This window comes from Hypanus sabinus, chromosome 7 (assembly GCF_030144855.1).
Source record: "Hypanus sabinus isolate sHypSab1 chromosome 7, sHypSab1.hap1, whole genome shotgun sequence".
NCBI classification, from domain to species: domain Eukaryota; kingdom Metazoa; phylum Chordata; class Chondrichthyes; order Myliobatiformes; family Dasyatidae; genus Hypanus; species Hypanus sabinus.
In genome coordinates, this window is record NC_082712.1 from 21384829 (window position 1) to 21407379 (window position 22551).

The 22551-nt window shown below is 43.3% G+C and overlaps 1 protein-coding gene across 1 annotated transcript in view; it reads right to left on the reverse strand.

The window, feature by feature from the left end:
* The window catches only part of glra3 (glycine receptor, alpha 3), a 171775-nt gene that overhangs the window by 133264 nt on the left and 15960 nt on the right, over window positions 1-22551 (reverse strand). Inside the window, exon 2 of the mRNA XM_059973820.1 lies at window positions 14221-14288. Within this exon, the coding sequence (XP_059829803.1) occupies window positions 14221-14288 (68 nt within the window). The remainder of the gene's footprint in view (window positions 1-14220; window positions 14289-22551) is intronic.

Here is a 22551-nt window from a genome sequence, read left to right on the forward strand (position 1 = left end):
GGCCATTTGGCCCACCATGCTGACTGTCTCACTCTCTTTGTCTTTACCCACAGTAATGTAATTTTCTACTCTCCTCAGGTCTATACAATTCCCTTTGTGAAGTATATTACTAAATCTGTTTCCTTTGCCCTGTCAGGCTCTGCTCTGAAGACTTCTAAATAAATTACTTGCTTCATATCTGATGTAGAACTGTATTTCCAATAACTCAAATACTGCAGTTTAGTCCTATTATCTTCAATGGGACCAGACTTCCGATACAGAGCACAATGTGCTCAGAACAGAAGAGACAAATCTTGGATCTCCTCGTGGCCCCTGCACTTTATTTGTCCACATGCATGGCACTTTCCCTTTTACTTTAACACCATATTCTGCATTCTGTTTTCCTTTTACTACCTCAAAATCCTTATGGATTTATGAATGTCTCCATATGGGATGCAAATAAAAGCTGTATATCGGTACACCTCCATCATCAGTATTACGTGCCGAGTCATATGACACAGGCAATCACGGACTTCGATCATGTCACCAAACAGCTATGATCCATCCACCAGAAGAAGCAGGTGGCCACCCATTTTAATTCCAGTTCCCATTCCTATTCTGATATGTCAATCCATGGCCTCCTCTATTGTTGCGATGAGGACATTCTCAAGTTAGAGGAACCTGGTCTTCTCTGTCAGGTTTTCTATCAGCCTGAATAAATTCAAAGAAAATAAACCAAATCTAGATAGTCTCTCTACCTCAGCTGAAAAGGTAACATCATCATGATGGATCTCCTCTAATCTCCCTTCCCACAACTTAGCCACCAGAACTTAGCACATATAAACTAAGGTTCCTTTTTTTTTAAACCCTGAAATTCTACTCTTCACTCTAGCCGTATTTATTTGTTGTTACCATACATGTCCGGCAACAATGAATATAGAATTGAGTCGAGGTTTATAAACAAATTAACATCTTATTAAACTCTGCTCAACAAAAATGAAAAGTAGACAAACGACTAACTTAACCTGAAGTTAACTGCTATACGGCAACTCTGGAGCACAGTTCTTAAAGTGGTAAATGTGAACACAATCTTAAAGTGGTAAATGCGAACACAGTCTTAAAGTGGTAAATGCGAACACAATATTAAAGTGGTAAATGCAAACACAATCTGAAAGTGGCAAATATGAAAGTCCAAGTGATTTATACAGTCAATTAGGACTTTCCTGAAGTAACGAATTCCTCGACAACGTGATGTTACTGCCGAAATATGCCTTGTCCAAAGGATTCCCGACGAAGGAAATAAAAACGGCTCAAAGGAACTGACCTTTTTCTTGGCGAATGAACACTGCACAACCCTTTCTACTCTTACAGGTAGGGGTTATCTCAGATGCAGGTCATTATAAGGTCGATCGGGTAGCAAACTGCTGACGACACTAGCTTTACTCGATCCTTCGGGTTCCTGTACTTCGGTAAAAATCTTCACTCTCCAATACTTTAAAATTAAATCAAGGATACATCAAACAAAAAACGGCAGTGATTGGCCAAAACTGCCAGCACAATGATGCTGTACCTTATAGTAGAAAGTAAAACTCCACTTTAAAACGAAACTGCGTCATGAGGCAAAAAGCAGTATAACAGAGTAACTGACGAATTAAATGACGACTCAACTCAAAAACTCCTGCGTCACAGCAGGCTTTCCCTTTTTATACCTGTTGAGAACATGTCATCATGAGACTTCACACTGGCGTGAAATTACATCACCCCACCATCACAAGACCATTACATCATGCTCACCAAATACTCAATTACATCATAGTCATAGACAGTCACAAGATACCCACGGGGTATGTAACATTATTTATTTCAAAAATATGCTTTATTTCTAATAGAATATACATACTTAAAGAAAAACTGCACAAAACCAGAGAACGGTGCCAGAGAACGGTGCCAGAAAAGGGTCAGTTATACCATAATGGATACCACCCACCCTGCTCATGGACTGTTTGTCCTACTTCCATCAGCAAGGAAGTTATGTAGAATCCATGCCAGGGCCCCAAGACTGAATACAATAACTTTCCCCAGGCAGTAGGGCTGATCAACACCTCTAACTATTTACCCACCCCACCACACTCCCCACCACCACTATTTCCTGTCAGAATCTCCTCATGTACAGACGCTCCTATGCTTTGCATCTTTTTATAGATATACAATAAATCAATGTATAGAGGCTGTCTTATGTATTTATATTGATTGTGCCTTCTTATTGTTCTGTTCTTTATCTTATTGTGTTAATTTTGTGCTGCATCAGATCCAGATTAACAATATTTTGTACTCCTTTGCGTTTATATACTGGAAATGGTACTAAATAATCATTTGCTCCATAGATTCAGTAGTGTAAGCACTTACTTCTTAATTGTAAACGTGTGGATCTTTGGGTGATGTACTCTTTCATTGCTTTAGGGGCTTCTCTACCAATCTGAGCCCGTCCACAACTAGTTGCGATCCTGTAATCACAAAAAGCCATCTCTTGTTCCCTGCAACTTTCTCACCCTCTTTCACCTTGAAGCACATCCTCTTGTTGACTAACATTGAAAGCATGGAACAGATGAAATCAAGTAACACCAGGCTCAAGGACAGCTATTCTGCTATTGCAATGGAATAATGTTTTGAACAGACATTTGCAGAATAACATGGACACGTGACTGCTTCATCCTGACCTTGTACCTTGTTGTCTACTGGATTGCATTTTCTCAGGAACAGCCAGTTCTACATTGTATTATTTTTTGCTCTTGCATTGCCTCAGTGCACGTGTAATGAAATGAACTGTATGATGGTCTGTACAACAAACTTTTTCATTGCATCTCAGTACATGTGATAATAATGAAACAATTACCAATATCTTCTGATCAATAGTGTAATCCAAGATCCAAGATGGCGGCGCGACACAGCTTGCAGCGGCCACTCCGGAACTGATTATCTGTTATGTGTGAAGTGGGGTGCCGTGTGCAATCATAATCAATTGAAAACGGATGTGGGAGCACGGAGGATCATCGGGAAATTCCAGGAAGACCTTCTTCGTTGCTGCTGTGAGGTCCAGGACTCTGCTGGGCAGAACAGGCCCCCAGTCCTCGGGGTCGCGTTGCCGATGGCCATTGGCGGGGTCGTCTTAATACGCTCGGCAGAGGATGGTGCTCAGAGAAGCTGTGCCGGAGGGGATGGTCGTTGGCTCGGAGGTTCGACGGACTCAGGTTGCTTTCGGTGTGTGCTGCGACTGCGAGGCTGAGTCGGGCGACGCCTTGGAAGTCCATTGCAGGGGTACTCCCTTCTACCTTCTGCCACCGGCATGGGATGGCGAGACTGTCAGGACCCTGGGGACTTGTGGAAACTGTGGTGATTTCTTTTGAACTTACAGTCCTTTAACACCTTGGACTATTTTTACTGTGCCCATAGTATTTTTTTTTATCAATTATGCTATTGTTTGCACTGTTGTAACTATAAGTTGTAACTATGTGGTTTTGTGCAGGTCTTGTAGCTTTAGCTTTTGGTCTTCTTTTTGTCTGGTAGGATTGGAGCTCCTTTCCAGGGAACGTGCTAAGACGGTAGCGTGATATTAATACGCAGCAGCCTCTCCGGACTCTGGACTGGGGATTGCCAAAAGTTACATGGATTTGCTGGTGTAGTCTGTTTTGTCATATGCGTCTGTGATATCATTCTGGGGGAAGGTTGTCTCATTTTTTAACTGCATTGCATTTGTGGTTTCTAAATGACAATAAACTGAATCTGAATCTGAATCAGACTGAGCAACATGTAATAAAAGAAGGTGTAGAATGTACCTAGGGAGACAGGTTTCTGCAGCTCCTTTCCCAATTACACAACAATAAAAAAGGACTTCTGGAATGCCTGCTGAAATCCTGACCATTTAGTTATTTTTAAATTTATTTTATCTATTTACTGTGATACAGAATGGAGTAGGCCCTTTTGGCCCTTTAAGCCACACCACCCAGATTTCAAGGAGGAGCTTCAGAGACAATGGCATCTAACAGCGACTCCTTTGCTTGCATCTTTGGAAAGAGCCCTATTTCCACCTTTAATATCTCTGTTTTTCCCTTTCAGGGCTCTTTTGAAGACCCAGACCTGGAGTTACACACTGACTTTGGTTCTTTGCGGGAATGGGACCCACTGTCGGGGTCTCACGACTGGTTGTTATTCAGTATACCAAGGATGCGGCCCAGAGGATTAGCTCGCATTCAGGGTTTGGGGATTTCGAGGCTCTGGAGGTGGGCGGACTCGAGGTCAGTGCCTCGGTGTGTCCTGGGAGTACACGGAAGATCTAGAGCAGCAAACTGGCTGCTGACTGTGTGTCCAGAGGCCTGAGTTCTTTGGGCATGGAGCTCAGAAAAAGTGAAGCAACGGTCTTTTAACATCATAAATCAGCGAGTTGTTTTATTATGCCTGCCCTCTCACTGGGAAACGGAGATATCTCTTTTTCCCTCGTTAGGGAGAGACTATGGTATGTCGAATTACTGGGTGAACGAGTAGTCTTTGGGGTTCTGCAAGTCTGTGTCTTTATTGATGCTTTGCTGCACACTTGAGTGCTTAGTGGGGGGTGCCGATGCTTTTCTTTGCTGGTGAGGAGGGGGGATCATTGCTTTGTCACATGGTGCGAGCAGAATCATCTGCAGCTTAATGTGAAAAAGACTAAGGAGCTGGTGGTGGACTTGAGGAGGGCTAAGGCACCGGTGACCCCTGTTTCCATCCAAGGGGTCAGTGTAGACATGGTGGAGGATTACAAATACCTGGGGATACAAATTGACAATAAACTGGACTGATCAAAGAACACTGAGGCTGTCTACAAGAAGGGTCAGAGCCGTCTCTATTTCCTGAGGAGACTGAAGTCCTCTAACATCTGCCGGATGATGCTGAGGATGTTCTACGAGTCTGTGATGGCCAGTGCTATCATGTTTGCTGTTGTTTGCTGGCTGAGGGTAGCAGACTCCAACAGAATCAACAAACTTATTCGTAAGGCCAGTGATGTTGTAGGGGTGGAACTGGACTCTCTGACAGTGGTGTCTGAAAAGAGGATGCTGTCCAAGTTGCATGCCATCTTGGACAATGTCTCCCATCCACTCCATAATGTACTGGTTAGGCACAGGAGTACATTCGGCCAGAGACTCATTCCACCGAGATGCAACACTGAGCGTCATAGGAAGTCATTCCTGCCTGTGGCCATCAAACTTTACAACTCCTCCCTAGCAGTGTCAGACACCCTGAGCCAATAGGCTGGTCCTGGACTTATTTCCACTTGGCATAATTTACTTATTATTATTTATTTATGGTTTTATATTGCTATATTTCTACACTATTCTTGGTTGTTGCGACTGTAACAAAACCCAGTTTCCCTCAGGATCAATAAAGTATGTCTGTCTGTCTGTCTGCTGCTGCTTACGTGTGGGAGGGTGAGCTGTGGGGGCTTTAGGGTTCTAACATTTAACTGTCATTCATTCTTTGAGGCAATTCTCTGTTTTCGTGGATGTTTGCGAAGAAAAAGAATTTCAGGATGTGTACTGTATACATTTCTCTGACATTAAATATACCTATTGAAATCTTCGAAACCAGAATCCCCCAGTTTAATGCGAGCCTAATTATGGGATAATTTACAATGGCCAATTAACCTACTAACTGATAAGTGTTTGCACTGTGGGAGGAAACCAGAGCACCTGGAGGAAACCCATGCAGCCTTCAGGAGAACATACGAACTCCTTCCAGCTGGCGGCAGGAATTGAAGCTAGGTCGCCTGTACCATAAAGCATTGTGCTAAATACTGTGCTGCCCTGAGGGCAAACCATGGCACTCAGGGCCTCTAGGAATGATCTATCATCTGCAACCAGATCAGTAATAGCAAGATATTGTTCAAATTATCCTTCCAACTTGCCTTCTCATACTGAACCTGATGAGAAAGGCATGAAAGCAGATCACTTGACGATTATTAATTATGTCTTCCATGCTTCATGATCTGGAGTTAGTGGACCATAGCGAATTTAACGATATTGCGAAGATAATCCAACAGCTCTTTGTAGTGCCTCGCTTCGAGAAGGTGGCAAATATCGTTAACAACCCTCACGACGTGGGACATGCTCTCTTCTCATTATCATCATTAAGATGGAGATACTGGAGTCTGAAGACCTTGAATCAACATTTTAGAAACAACTTCTTCCACTCTGCCATCACATTTCTGAACGCTACCTCAATATTCATCTTTGGCACTATTTATATATTTTCTGTTGTAACTTACGATAAGTTTTTGTCTCATGTTGTACTGCTGTTGAACAGTCTATGAACCCTTGAACTCTCCTTTCATTAGTTGTCTTTTGCTCTATTTATTTACTTATCTTGTTGTAACTTACTGTGATTTTTTTCACCTCTGCACTCCACTGCTGGAACAAAAGAACAACTTTCATGACATATGTCAGTGATAATAAATATGATTCTGCCTCTACTACAAAAGTCAGGGCTGCCAATTTTCTGCTCAACGTTCCCCTCTAATCTGAAGTGACATGGAAATTTGCGGCGACAGATTACTCAGTAATTAGTTCTGGTACTAAAGAAGGTCGTGAATGGGCTCCTGAGGAACCATGACCCTTATAACTAGTGAAGAAACCATTTTATATGATTCCTCATAGACACTGCCCTAAGAAAAGCTTTGATATTCAGGAGAATCTAAAGTTATGCAGTTACATGATACAATGTAAGGCTTTCAACATTTCAACACTGTTAAAATGCTCACAGGGGGAGGATGTCTCTGATGCTCAGATACAGTCCTGATCTGACTTGAAATGACTGCGTCTGAGATAATAGGTTAAGACAGCATCGATTGCATTGAGGACTGAAGACGTAGCAACAAGCCCTGAGCTGCTGTAATACTCTTGGAAGGAAAAGCAATATACTTCCAAATCAGGATGGTGTGCAACTTTAAGGGGAATATAGAACATAGATCAGTACAGATAGGAACAGGCCCGTTGATTCATGAACTAATTGAACTAATAACACCTTATCTCTACTGCCTGAATATCTGAACTGATTCTGAAATTGGGTTAACATTGTTATCTGCACCAAGATACAGTGAAAAACTATCTTGTATACTGTTTATACAGATCAAATCATTGCACTGCTCATTGAGATAGAATCAGGTAAAGAGATAACGGTACAGAATAAAGAGTAAAAGAATACAGACTAATTCAGGGCAGGTAAATAATAAAATGCAAGATCAAAATTCAAAGATACAAAGATTCAAAGCACATTCATTATCAAAAAATGCACAAGCTGTACACCTTGAAGTTTGCCTGGTGGCCACAAAACAAGAACTCCAAATAACCCGATTAAAGGAAAACATAAAATACTGTGTAGAGAAGGACACACACACACACACACACACACACACACACACACACACACACACACACACACACACACAGACACACACACACTCACACACACACACACACACACACACACACACACACACACACACACACACACACACACACACACCTGATAGCACCTCGAATCAGACATGCTCCCAGTCCCAGACTACCAGGCTACTCCTGGAGCAACCTATGTAGGCTCAAGCCTTGCTCCCGAGTTTATCACACCCGTGGGGCAGAAATAGCCGGATCAGATCACAGCCTCAGCGCTATGGAGAAAGGAATAAGTATTCACGGGAGAGTGAGGGAAATTAGCCTGACCCTCACCTCCATCCCAACTCTTGGGCTCCCAGTCCATCTGGTCTAATGTTTAATGATGCAGAGTTTAGAACATAGAACAATACAGCACAGTACAGGCCCTTCGGCCCACAATGTTGTGCCAACCCTTAAGCCCTACCTCCCATTTAACACCCCACCTTAAATTCCTCCATATACCTATTTAGTAGTCTCTTAAATTTCACTAGTGTATCTGCCTCCACCATTGACTCAGGCAATACATTCCGTGCACCAACCACTCTCTGAGTAAAAAATCTTCCTCTAATATCCCCATTGAACTTTCCACCCCTTACCTTAAAGCCATGTCCTCTTGTATCGAGCAGTAGTGCCGTGGGGATGAGGTGCTGGCTGTCAATTCTATCCATTCCTCTTAATATATTGTACACCTCTATCATGTCTCCTCCCATCCTCCTTCTCTCCAAAGAGTAAAGCCCTAGATCCCTTAATCTGAGATCATAATGTATACTCTCTAAACCAGGCAGCTTCCTGGTAAATCTCCTCTGTACCCTTTCCAATGCTTCCACATCCTTCCTATAGTGAAGCAACCAGAACTGGACACAGTACTCCAAGTATGGCCTAAACAGAGTTTTATAGAGCTGCATCATTACCCCATGACTCTTGAACTCTATCCCTATCTGTGGACTCTATCTGTGGACATGTACTCCCAGATCCCTCTGCTCCTCCACACTACCAAGTATCCTGCCATTTACTTTGTACTCTGCCTTGGCGTTTGGCCTTCCAAAGTGTACCACCTCACACTTCACTGGGTTGAACTCCATCTGCCACTTCTCAGCCCACTTCTGCATCTTATCAGAGACTAATAGTCCAGTTTATCGTACAAGATGTCCATTGAAGAATCTGGTTCTCTGCATAGTCATATGCCTATCTAAGATCCTCTTAAATGCCTCTATTGTATCTGGCTACACCGCCATGGCGGGCAATGCATTCCAGGCACCCAGCACTCTCTACGTCAAAAGCTTGCTCTGCACATCTCCTTTGAACTTTCCCTATTTCATCTTTGCATGAGGGCTCTATCAATCAGCAGGTGGTGTTGCTCCAATGCTCCTGCTTCTTGCTGGTGTGGGAGGCACTGTCTGAGTAATTGAGGCAGCTGAATGCACCTTGTAGATGGTACACATATGCAGCCATGGTGCACCAGTGGTGAAGGCATGGGGTGGCAATCAAGCCAAGTTGCAAGGGTCTAGTTGGAGCTGCACTCATCCAGTTAAGTGAAGTGTAGTCTACAACACTCCTAACTTATCCCTACAGATGGAGGAAGGTCCTGGGGAGCCAGATCTACTCTTGTGCATGTAAATCCAGAGTCCTATCATAGTGTATTTAATATTTTAGTGATATTGTAAATATATTGTTTGATTAAGCAGTCTTTGTGTACATAATTCCTTACAGATTAAACGTAAGAAGTAAGGGAATGGCATACGTCATTGAGGTGCCACAAAATATATATGCACGAAGTAGACACACGTCGATCACTCCCGTTTTTTTATTGATTTGTTTCTGGAGATACAAAACATAAGAGTGAAGATGAATCCCAGATGATTACTACCTCTTGCAGTGCAGGACGTTCATTTTCTTCACAAAGGAAAAGAAAGTTCAAGTAAAAAATAAGCTTAGCATGTGTTTCTTCAGAAGTGGAGAAAGCCATTCAAGTTTTTAAAAAATCCCAAAAATGGATGAAATTCACAGGCTCATAAACAGTGAGTACTAGGTGATAATAAAGAAAGAAAGAAAGAAAGAAAGAAAGAAAAAGAAAGAAAGAAAGAAAGAAAGAAAGAAAGAAAGAAAGAAAGAAAGAAAGAAAGAAAGAAAGAAAGAAAGAAAGAAAGAAAGAAAGAAAGAAAGAAAGAAAGAAAGAAAGAAAGAAAGAAAGAAAGAAATCAAAAATAGCTGGCTACATCAGAATATAGCCATGGGGACCGAGAGTTGTACCATCCATACTGAGAGCCAAAGTGCTGGAAGAGCTGCATGCCAGTCATCTAGGCATAGTCAAAATGAAAGCATTGGCTTGAAGCTTTGTCTGGTGGCCTGGGATAGATCAGTGTATCCAGCAGCTCGCCATGCAAAGCTCGGGGTGCCAACATATTCAGAAGATGCCAGGAGCAGTGCCTCTCCATCCCTGGGAATGGCCTACATTGCCCCGGCAGAGGATTTTCATATGGATTCTGCTGGACTATTCACGGGCACAAATTTCTTGGTAGTATTGGATGCAGTTACAAAGTGGCCAGAAGTGTTCCCAATAGACTTACACACTGTTGATGTGCTGTGAGCCCTTTCCAAAGGACTGGCCTTCTAGGACACTCAGTCATGACAATGGACCAGAGTTTGTTACAGAACAGTTTCAGTCATTCCTGAAGATGAATGGAATAAGACATATTACATCGGCACTTTATCTCCCTGCTACAAATGACTGGTGGAAAGGTTTGTCCGGAGCCTAAAGAACTCACTGAGAGCAATGTCAGCAGGACACTCTACACTGAGACTGAATCAGAAGCTCGCCAAACTCTTCTTTGCATATTGCAATGCAGCACACACCAGAACCAACAACTCACCAACAATGCTGTTCCTGGGCATGGTTGGATCTCCTCAAAGACAATCTCAAAAAGAGTATACAGAATAAACAGCCGAGACAAACTGAGGGCTCCTCGGACAAGGAGGTTCAATATTTCACTCCTGGACAAGTGGACGTGGTGAGGGACTATGTGGGTACTTGGAAAGATTAAGGGCAGAACGGGACCACTCTCTTATACAGTGAAGATCGTGTCTGATGTCATCTGGAGACGATACATTGATCAGTAGAGGATGGTAGAGGAGAAAGCTGTCAGAGCCATTCCTTGCAGTCCAAGGTTCAACTCCTACAACCACCACAAATGAGGCCCTGAAGCTGCGATTGTTTCACAGCCACAAGACTCACCTACCAATATATATATGTACACACACTAGAGATTTGAATTGAGTTGCACTCTGTATTGGAGTTGATAGTTAAGCCGGGAGGAGTGTTGTGTATTTAATATTTCACTAATATTTTAGTAATATTGTAAATATATTGCTTGATATTGTTTACATAATTTATTACAGGTTCTATTTAAGAAGTGCATGAATGCTGTACATCATTACGCCACCATGTCATATGTGCGTACCTCACTAAAAGTAAAACAAATCCCGCATCCCCGGTTCCCGTCTTTTTCTTTCAATTATTTTCTGCAGCTACTGAACCTAACAGTCACAAGGTGTAGATTTATGGATCAAATGCAAGCTAATGGGATTAGTACTGGTAAGTATATGGTCAGCATGTCCATAATGGGCTGAATGGAGTATTTTCAGTGGGAGATCATGTGAATCAGTTTTATTGATACAGGGTAATGAGGAGAGGGAAGGGAAGCGTCCTGGGGATAGAAGAGTGGTGAAATAGACACTCCTATATTAATTAGGAGCATGTTGGATATAAATAATCCTTGTTTATTTGACAGTTTACTTAATGTTTAATTAATGAATAGATTTAAATACTTTCAAGTCCCAAGGAGAGAAGAAGAGTTAATAAAACATATCTGGATAGAAATACGAGGAGATATTTGCAGTCTATATGATCATTCCCATGACAACCACACCACAACAATATGTATTATGTGCCTATATGCTTCTACACAGCTGCCAAACTGGCCCTGGGATCAAGGCTCAAAGATGCTTTTTGATCAGCTTTGGCTGGTGATAAGATCACACTGAAAGACAAATCCTGAAGCAGGACTTGAGGGCTCTGGTCAGGTCTCTGTCAGATCAGGCATGAGGTAACATACTCCAGCAGCTGGCACAGGCCTGTGGTGGGCCTGATTTGTACGTCAGGCAGTAGGCAACTATCACAGTACTGCAAAGGGGTGTGTGTGTGTGTGTGTGTGTGTGTGTGTGTGTGTGTGTGTGTGTGTGTGTACGCGCCCTAAACTCCTGGTGGAGTCATCAGTGCGCCATCATGACAAGCTTTTTGCACCGATCTTTTTGGTGCTTGGTCACCGTACGGTGTGTCTTGCGCACCTGAAACCTGAAACCATCCCTCTCCAGGTTTCAACCCAGGCACAGATGGAGAGCGTGCGAGGGAGCCGGGTGGATTCGAACTCGGGACCTCTCGCCCCAAAGTCCAACACTGATACCACTACGCCACCAGCCTGCATAAAGGGTACACTATGGAACTAATATTTCTGCACTTTCTCTGTAACTGTGACACACGTGGGATGGCAGAGTAATGTGCTGATTAGCACAACGCTTTACAGTATTAGTAACCAGCATTCTTTTCCCGCCGTAAGGAGTTCTTATGTCCTCCCCAAGACCACACCAGTTCCCCCCAGGTGCTCTGGTTTCCTCCCACAGTCCAAAGACATACCAGTTGGTAGGTAAATTGTCCCGTGATTAGGCTAGGGTTAAAATGGGGGGGGGGGTGAGGGGCAGTTGCTGAGAGGCATGGTTCGAAGGGCCAGAAGGACCTACTCCTTGCTGTATCTCCATAAAAATAAAATAAAAAAAAATATATTCTGCATGTCTTCTTGTTACTACAGGACCCCGAAGACCTATCTCAAAGATTCAGAAACAGTTTGCAGCATCATTACAGCACATAGCATCAGATACACAGCATTTACAAGTAAAACATAAAATAAGAACATGAATTATACAAGAAAGAGCAAATCAATAGCAAAGTCAATCATAGTGCAAGGTAGTCAAAGTTTCTTCCAGACAGAGTGGTTAGGGTTATGCCGGTGGATCAAGAACCGAGTGATTGAAAGGAAGTAGCTGTTTTTGAATCTGGCAGTGTGGGTCTTCAGCATTCTGTACCTGACTGATGGTAGGTAGCTGCGGAAAGAGGGCATAGTGCAGATGGTGGGGATCATTCATAATAGATCAAAGATGGCACCGATAATTGCCAACTCCTGCATGCAGTTCCGACGGGTATCATCAAACATTCTTGATTAGGACAAGAGTATCCTAGGGTTGGTTTAGAATTGATTTGGGATTGGTTCATTAAGGTTGGTACAGCCAGGATAATCTCCCACTCTCTATGACACGTTCCCACTGGTGTGCGCCTCAAATAGCCTCTGACAACCAAGCCCAGTTCCTGGCCTTCACATGTCACTCAGCAGCTAAGTTTGAAGGAACCATTTCTACTGACAGGAGAAGGGGCGAAGGCGCCTTAAAACCAGTCATTTCAGGCAGATGGCACTCATCAGCTGCAGTTGGCAGCTCATCTAGCAGAAAGGAAACTCTGATCTCAAACCTCCCTTGCCTTGCAGCTATAACCACCCACGGGGAAGGCTTTGGGAGTAAACTCCGAGGGAAAAGTCCTGGGCTGGAGTCCCTAAGGCAGTCTTAGGTTGAGTTCAACTCCTGCGAAGCTGCTGGTATCAAACTGTATCGGTCTCTGCGGCTCCTTTGGATTCATCAGTTGCATGGAGAGGGGGAGCTTGCTACAGCAGCAACAGCTTGCTCTCCATATCGTACTGCCGAGGCTTGCACGTCTAGACAGCTAGAATGCAATATCCATGTTCGACCCTGACCAAAGGAGGACTCACTCTTGTTTAGAACCATTACAGATGAAATCCATAGTCACAGCCATTAGCCCAGAGATATTAAACAACATACTGCAGTTCACGACATATGCCAGTGATACTAAACCTGGTTCTGATTCTGAGGCACTGCCTTTCTGAGGTAGTGCTTCATGTGGATACTTTCAGTGGTGAGAAAGGAAGTGACCATCATGTATTGGGCTGAGCCTGCTTCTCTCTGCAGCTCTGTATTCGTGTATCAGTACATCAGTGGGAGCAGAGGAACAATCACAATGTGTGCTGGCAATATCAGAACCCGAGTATGGAGGAAAGACAGACTCTGATGCAGAGATGGCAACCAGAGATCATTCATAATAACTCCAGCAGAACATCGGTGGCTCGGCTGAGCAACACCATGAGACGTAACATTCTCAGAACTGTGACCCCAAACTTGGTGCTGATCGGGCATCCACTTAAAGAATACAAGTAACACAGAATTCCCGAGCCTATCAAAATAAACTTCACAAGTTTAAACAGAAAGCAACAGGAGACCGCATTACAAAGAGTAAGTCACCCGAGAAAAACACAAAGAAATAAAATGATAAACTACTCTCAATAAACAACAATTACCCAATTCAAGTGTTCTAAAAACCTTGGAGTCCAACGCTCTCTGGCTCCTCCTCAAACAGATCATTACAGTAACTATTGACATTTGAGGTCAAAACCCTGCATCGGCACTGATGATTTTTCTTAATCCTTCAGAATGTCCCTCTCATAAGACACAATCACTCTAACTAACAAGTTCAATTAAAAACATCAAGTAATAACACCTTAAGAACAGATGCAATCCTACGGCAAAATAAAAGGCAACTGAAAAAACAATGAATCGTCCTACATAAATCGAGCATCATTCAGGTAGCCCAGGGGAGGGTGAAGAAACTCACCATGGTTGTCTCTGCAATCGAGCCAAAGCTGTTGATAAATATGTTGCAGGTGACATTGACAGGAGGGCCTATGGAAAGAAGGAACAAAGCATTGATGCACAAGTATTGAATCCAGCATGTAGAGCAACACTGAGAGCAAAACATCAGTTTCAATTAGTTCACTCATTTCAGCATGCAGTGGCTCAAAGAACTTGCTCAAGGCTGCTTCCCACCTTGGCGTTTTTAGTTTGACCCTCTTACTCTGCCTCACACTGATGTGCTGCTGTTTTCAGCTAGAGGGGATTATAGAGTCATCAATTCAGAAAGCACTACAGGACAGCAACAGCGTCTTCAGCCCATACAGTCTGTGCTGAACTATTTTACTGCTTAGCCCCATTGTCCGGAACCTGAACCATAGCTCTTCATACCCCTCCCATCCATTACTTGCGCTATGTGTCATGTATGTGGCACCAGCTTAAAATTTCTTTCAGAGTGATGTCTGATCCTGCTTCGGGACATATCGCACCAGCTACCATTGTGTGTGTTGGTGTGTTAGGTGTGTGCAGCAGTGCTTGCATTGATCCTGTCTATCTACATTTCCTGCTGCCCTGGGAAAGCAACCAACATAATCACCCCATTAACTCAAGAGATTCTGAACATGCTGGAAACCCAGAGCAGCAGACACAAAATGCTGGAGGAGCTCAACAAGTCAGGCAGCTCCTATGGCGGGAATAAGGGTCTCGGCACAAAGTGGCAATAGATCATTCTCACCCATAGATGCTGCTGAGTTCCTCCAGTGTTTTGTGTGAATTGGGGCAGATGATATAAAAACTTGACAACATACACCACCAGGTTCAAGGACAGCTTCTATCCCATTGTTATAATACTTGAATGGACCTTTCCTTCAATAAAGATGAACTCTTGATCTCTCAATCTACCTTGCTGTGGTCCTTGCACTTATTGTCTGTTTGCGTTGCACTTTCTCTGGATCTGCTCCGTAACACTGTGATCTGCATTTCTGTTATTACTTTTCCCTTTGTACAATACTGGTGTACTTCCGTAAAAACAAAAAAAAAAAGACGTTTAAAAAAGATGCTGGTGTACTTATATGTTGGAATGATTGGTATAGATGACATGCAAAAACAAAGTTTCTCACTGTACTTCAATATGGTGACAATTATAAATCAATTACCCATTGTAGCTTTTGTGCTCCCTGCTAACCACCTTCTCACTTCATCCTCCCCACCACTCCCTCCACCTGGGTCCACCTTTCTCTTTTTTCCTATCACCCACACACGGCTGACTCTCAACCCTACACTGTACCCTCCTCAACTTGGCTCTGTTTGCCCATCATCCTGCCCCCTTTCTCTCTCCTCCCATCATCTATTGTCCCCTGAGTTACCCCTTCCCTCTCCTTTTATACCAACGTTTTCCTCTCCACTCTCAGTCCTGATGCACAGTCTCAATCTAAAATATCATCAGTTCTTGCCCCCATAGGGGCTGCTTGACCCAACAAGTCCCTCCAGCAGGACGTTTCTTATTTGCCCCTCCCAGCTGACTTTGCTAATCGGCCAAAGCACTGCTTTGCGAAAACTGTGCAGTGGCTAACGTGCAATGGCTTGATTAAGCTTTTGACTCCAAGGGATCACTTCGAGAGGACTGACTCCCATTTCCACAGCAGCATTAACAATTTCCAGACGTTCAAATGAACTGTGCGGAAATTATTCTTCTAAGTTCTTCACAATAACCTTCCACATAGAATGTTAGACCAACACGGTTACAAGCCCTTTGGCCCAATGAGACCATGCCATCAATACTGCCACCTTTCTGGTCACAATTTCCTGCTTTCCACCATATTCTCCCAGGCCCTCCCTCACCCCATATACCTATCCAATTGCTTTAGTAGTTGACACTTTTACACTTGCCTCAAGCAATTCCTCGGCAAGCTCCTTCTATATACTCACAACATCTGTGTGAAAAGGTTGCTCCTCAATCTTCCCCCTAAATCTATGCCTTGACTGGTCAACCTCCCGAAAACATAGTTCCCCCCTCCTAGCCTTGGCAATATTATTGCAAATCTTTCCTGCATTCTCTCCAGTTAAAATATGTCTTTCCTATGACAGGGTGACCACATTTATATGGTACATGAAGGATGATGTCATCAACAACTTATGCAACTGCAGCATAATAGCCCAACTCCTGTACTTAATGCCCTGAATGATAGAAGCCAGTGTGCTAAATGCCTTTTTCACTACACGGTGATGACTCTTTCAATGAGCTATGCACTTGTACTGCTAGATCCCTCTTTTCCATTATATTCTCCAATGTCTTACCATTCACTGAGAAGATATGGTGTGGTTTAGCTTTCTAAAATGCAGTTATCTGTATTATCTGGCTAGCCGTAATATTGCAGTCTGTAATGGGTGGCACGGTAGCATAGCAGTTAGTGCAATGCTTTAGCGTGTCAGCAGTAAGATCGGGGTCGATTCCTGTCACTGTCTGTACAGGCAGATTCGTACCATCTGCCTGTAACGGTGTGGGTTTCCTCCAGGTACTCTGGGTTTCTCCCACATTCTGAAGACATGGTTAGGGTGAGTGAGTTGTGGCATGATATGGAAACATTGGTGGGCTGTCCAACATAATCCTCATGCCTTTGGTGCAAATGACACATTTCACTGAATGTTTTGATGTACATGTGATAAATAAAGCTAATAATAAATAAAGCTGGATCCAGTGACATCAATAGGAAATGAGACATAAATTAAGTACCTGCTCGTGATTCATACACTCTGTATTAATTCTCTATAGCTTTTATAATTATTTGTAAATACATTTTTGGAAGCAGCTTTGCCAACAGAAAAAGTTTGTAAGACCATAAGACTACAAGAGAGAGGAGCAGAATTAGGCTATTTGTTCCATCAAGTCTGCTTTGCCATTTCATCATGGCTGATGCAATTTTCCTCTCTGTCCCACTCTCCTGCCTTCCCCCATATTGCTTCCTGCCCTGACCAATCAAGAATCAATCAACCTCTGTCTTAAATATGCATAAAGACTTGACCCCCACAGCTTCTTGTGGCAAAGAATTTCACAGATTCATCACTCATTGGCTAAAGAAAGACCTCCTTATCTCTATTCTAAAAGGACAGCCCTCTTTTCTGAGGCTATGTTCTCTGGTCCTAGACTCTCCCACCTTAGGAAACATCCTCTCCACATCCACTCTGTCGAAGCCTTTCAACATTTGGTAGGTTTTAATGAGATCATCCCTCTTCCATCTGAATTCCAGTGTGTAAACATCCAGAGCCATCAAACACTCCTCATATGACAAGTCTTTCAATCGCAGAATCAATTTGTAAGCCTTCTTTGAACCCTCTCCAATGTCAGTGCATCCTTTCTTAGAAAAGGGGTGCAAAACAGTTCACAATACCCCAAGTGAGGCCTCGCCAGTGTTTTATAAAGCCACAACACTGCATCCTTGCTTTTATATTCTAGTCCTCTTGAAATGAATGCTAGTATCACATTTGTCTTCTCTTCCTCACCACCAAGTCAACCTGCAAATTAAGCTTTGGGGAATCCTGCACGAGGGCTTCCAAGACCCTTTGCAGATCAGAATTTTGAATTTTCTTTCTACTTAGAAAATAGTCAACCCTTTTATTTCTTCTACCCAAGTGCATGACTAAACAGTTCCTGACACTACATTCCATCTGCCACTACTTGGCCCATTTTCTTAATCTGTCTAAGTCCTCTGCAGACTCTCTACTTTCTCAAAACGACCTGCCTCTCCACCTATCTTTGTATCATCCGTAAACACAAAGCCATGAATTCCATCATCAAGTCAGCGACACACAACATAAAATGAAGCAATCCCAACACAGAGCCTTGTCGAACACCACCTGTCACTGGTAGACAACCAGAAAAGGCTCTTGTTATTCCCACCCTTTGCCTCCTGCCAATTAGCTAATGCATTATCAATGCTAGTATATTTCCTGTAATACCATGGGCTCTTAACTTATTAAGTTGCCTCTTGTGTGGAACTTTGTCAAAGGCCTTCTGAAAAACCAAGTACACAACATCTTCCAATTCCCCTTTGTCTATCCTGCTTATTATTTCTTCAAAGAATTCCAAAGAGTTGACAGGCAAATTGTTCTCTTAAGGACACCATGCTGACTATGTCCTATTTTATCATGTGCCTCCAGGTACCCCAAAACCATATACTTAACAATCGACTTCAACGTCTTCTCAATCACTGAGGTCAGACTAACTGGCTTATAGTGTCCTTTCTTCTGCCTCTCTCCTTTCTTTAAGAGTAGAGTGACATTTGCAATTTTCCATTGTTCCGGAACTATGCCAGAATCAATTGATTTGCGAAATATCATCACTAATGCCTCCACATTCTCTTCATCCACCTCCTTTGGAACACTGTGCTGTAGACCATCTGGTTCAGATGTGTTATCCACCTTCAGACCATTCAATTTCCCAGTTGTCCAACGTCTACTCTTGCCTCTCTTACATACATTTTGTGTATCTAAGAAACCTGGTATCCTCTTTAATATTATACAATTGTATTCTATCTTTTCCTTTTTATTATGATTTTTTAATTGCCTTCTGTTGTTTTTTATAAGTTTCTGATCCCCTAACTCCCCACTCATTTTTGCTCTGTTATATGCCCATTCTTTGGCTTTTTATATTAACATTGACTTCTCTTGTCAGCCACAGTTGTACCATCCTGTCTTCAGAATACTTCTTCCTCTTTGGAATGTATGTATCTTGAACCTTCTGAATTGCTCCCAGAAATTCCAGCCATTGCGGCACTGGTGTCCTACTGTCATTCCTGCCTGTGTTCTTTTCCAAACATTTTTGGTTGGCTCCTCTCTCATACCTCAGTAATTCCCTTTACTCCATTCTAATACTGACACATCTGACTTTAGCTTCTCCTTCACAACTCGCAGGATGGACTTGATCATATTATGATCACTTTCTCCTAGGAGTTCCTTTACCTTGAGTTCTCCAAACAATTCTGGTTCATTGCACAGCACCCAATCCAGAATAGATGATCCCCAGGTGGGCTCAACCATGAGCTGCTCTAAAAAGCCATAGGCTTTCTAGGAACTCCCACTCTTGGGGCCCGGCACCAAACTAATTTTCCCAACCTACCCGCCTACTGAAATCTCCCATGACTACAGTAATCTTGCCCTTCTGGCATTTTGTCTAAAGAGGCTTTAACGAGAAGAGGTTGAGGCTGAAGAAACAGGTAAGAAGAGTAGGTTTTTCCTCTTGTTTTTGCTGATTTGGTCTTGGTTGCCCACAGTACAGTGCAGGGAGAATGGCAGATATGGCGATGAACTGTTCTTCCTGTGGGATGTGGGAATTTGTGGAAGCCGATGGTGTCCCCTGATGACTACACCTGTAGGAAGTGCAGCCAACTCCAGCTCCTGAAATACTGCATTAAGGAGCTGGAGCTGGAGGTGGATGAACTTAGGGTCATCTGAGAGGCACAGCACTTGATATATAAGACTTTTGAGCAGGTGGTTGCACCCAGGGAATTCAGGTAATGGGAGAAAGAAGTCAGTGCAGGGTCCCCCTGTGCCTATTCCCCTCAGCGAAAGATATACCCCTTTGGATACTGATGAGGGGGATGACCTGTCTGTGCAAGGCAGCAGCAGCCAGACCAATAGCAGTGGTCGACTTTGAGCCTCAGAAGGGAAGGGTGAAATCAGGTGGAGTAATAGTCATAAGGGACTTGATAGTTAGTGGAACATATAGGAGATTCTGCGGCAGTAAAAGAGGCACCAGTATACTGTATTGCTTCCCAGGTGCTAGGGTCCAGGATGTCTCTGAGTGGTTGCAGAATATTCTTGAAGAGGAGGGCCAGCAGCCAGAGTTCATGGTACATATTGGTACCAATGACATAGGCAGGAGAGGGGTAGAGGTCCTGCCCAGTAAGTTTTGGTGATAAGCTATGGATTACTCCTGGTGTAACAAGCTAGGGACAGTCAGAGCAAGAAGAGAGTGCAGACAAAAGAGTGACTGAGGAAATAATGCAGGGGCAGGGTTTCAGGTTCTTGCATCATCCGAACCTTTACAGGGGATGGGGTGACCTGTACATAAGGGACAGGTTGCACCTGAACTGGAAGGGAGCCAATAGCCTGGGAGGGAAGTTTTCTAATGCTATTGGGAGGGGTTAAACTAGATTTGCAGGGGAGTGGGAGCCGAATTGAAGAGGCAGAGGATGGGCTGGTTGGTGCACAAGTACAGCCAACTTGTAGGGAGTCTGTGAGGAAAGATAGGCAGTTGATCGAGCAAAGATGCACTCAGCCTGATGGTTTGTGATGTGTCTACTTTAATGCAAAGTGTATCATAAGCACGGCAGATGAACTTAGAGCATTTATCAGTACGTGGAACTATGACGTTGTAGCCATTACAAAGACTTGGATGTCTCAGGGGCAGGAATGGCTACTGAGTGTGCCGGGCTTTAGATATTTCAAAGGGCAGGGAGGGAGGCAAAAGAGTGGGGACGTGGCATTGCTAATCAAGGATAGTAGCACGGCTGCAGAAAAGGAGAGGTTGGCTACTGAGTCCGCGTGGGTGGAAGTGAGAAATAGGAGGGGGACATTAACTCCACTGGGTGTTTTTTATACACTCCCCAATAGTAACAGAGACATCGAGGAGCAGAGAGGGAGGCAGATTCTGGAGTAGTGCAATAATAGAGTTGTTGTGATGGCTGATTTCAACTTCCCTAATATTGATTAGCATCTACTTAGAACAAGGGGCTTAGATGGGGTGGAGTTTGTTAGATGTGGGTAGGAAGGTTTCCTGATGCAATATGTAGATGAGCCAACTGGAGGAGAGGCTGTACTTGATCTGGTATTGGGAAAAGAATCTGGCCGGGTGTCAGATATTTCGGTGGGAGAACATTTTGGGGGTAGTGCTCACAACTCTGTCTCCTTTACCATAGCACTGGAAAGGGATAGTTGCAGACAATTTGGGAAAATATTCAATTGGGGTAGGGGAAAATATGATGTCATTAGGCAGAAACTTGGGAGCATAAATTAGAAGCAGATGTTCTCAGGGAAATAAGTAGCAGAATACTGGCAAATGTTCAGGGAACATCTGCATGGTGTTCTGCATAGTTATGTTCCATTGAGGCAGGGAAAGGATGGTAGGGTAAAAGAACCATGGTGTACAAAGGATGTATAAAATCTAATTAAAAATAAAAGTAAAGCATATGAAAGGTTCAAGATACTAGGCACTGTCAGAATCTAGAAAATTACAAGGTTGCCAGGAAGGAGCTTAAGAATGAAATTAGGAGAGCAAGTAGCAGCCATTGGAAGGCCTTGATGAGCATGATTAAGGAAAATCCCAAGGCTTTCAAAAAGTATTTAAAGAGCAAGAGGATGAGCCGTATTGAGAACAGGACCAATTAGGTCTGATAGTGGAAACGTGTGCATGGAGTCGGAGGAGGTGGCAGAGGTACTTCAGTATTCACCAGGAAAAAAGACCTTGGCAATTTTGAAGATGACTTACAGGGGACTGAGCATATAGACATTAAGAAGGAGGATGTGCTGGAGCTTTTGAAAAGTATTAAGGTAGGTAAGTTGCCGGTCCGGATGAGATATACTCCAGGCTGTAGTGGCAAGTGAGGGAGAAGATTGCTGAGCCTCTGATAATGACCTTTGCATCACCAATATGAACAAAAGAGGCACCAGAGGATTGGAGAGTTGCAAATGTTCTTCCTGTTCAAGAAAGGGAGTAGCGATAACCCAGGAAATTATAGACCAGTGAGTCTTACTTCAGTAATGGGCAAGTTTTTGGAGAAGATCAAGAGAGACAGGATTTATGAGCATTTGGAGAGGCATAATCTGATTAGGGATAGTCAGCATGGACTTGTCAAGGGCAGGTCATGCCATACGATCCTGATTGAATTTTTTGAGGAAATAACAAAACACATTAATGAAAGTAGAACAGTGGATGTAGTGTGCATAGATTTCAGTAAGACACCTGATAAGGTTCCCCATGCAAGGTTCCTTCAGAAAGTAAGGAGGCATGGGATTCAAGGAGACCTTGCTTTGTAGACCTAGAATTGGCCTGCCCACAGAAGGCAGAGGGTAGTTGTAGATGGTTCTATTCTGCATAGAGTTCAGTGATGCATGATACTCCACAGTGATCTGTTCTGGGACCCCTCCTTTTTGTGGTTTTTGTAAAAGACCTGGATGAGGAAGTAGAAGGGTGGGTTAGTAAGTTTGCTGGTGAAACAAATGTTGGGGGTGTTGTGAATAGTCTGGAGGGTTGTCAGAGGTTACAGTGGGACATTGATAGGATGCAGAACTGGGCTGAGAAATGGCAGATGGAGTTCAA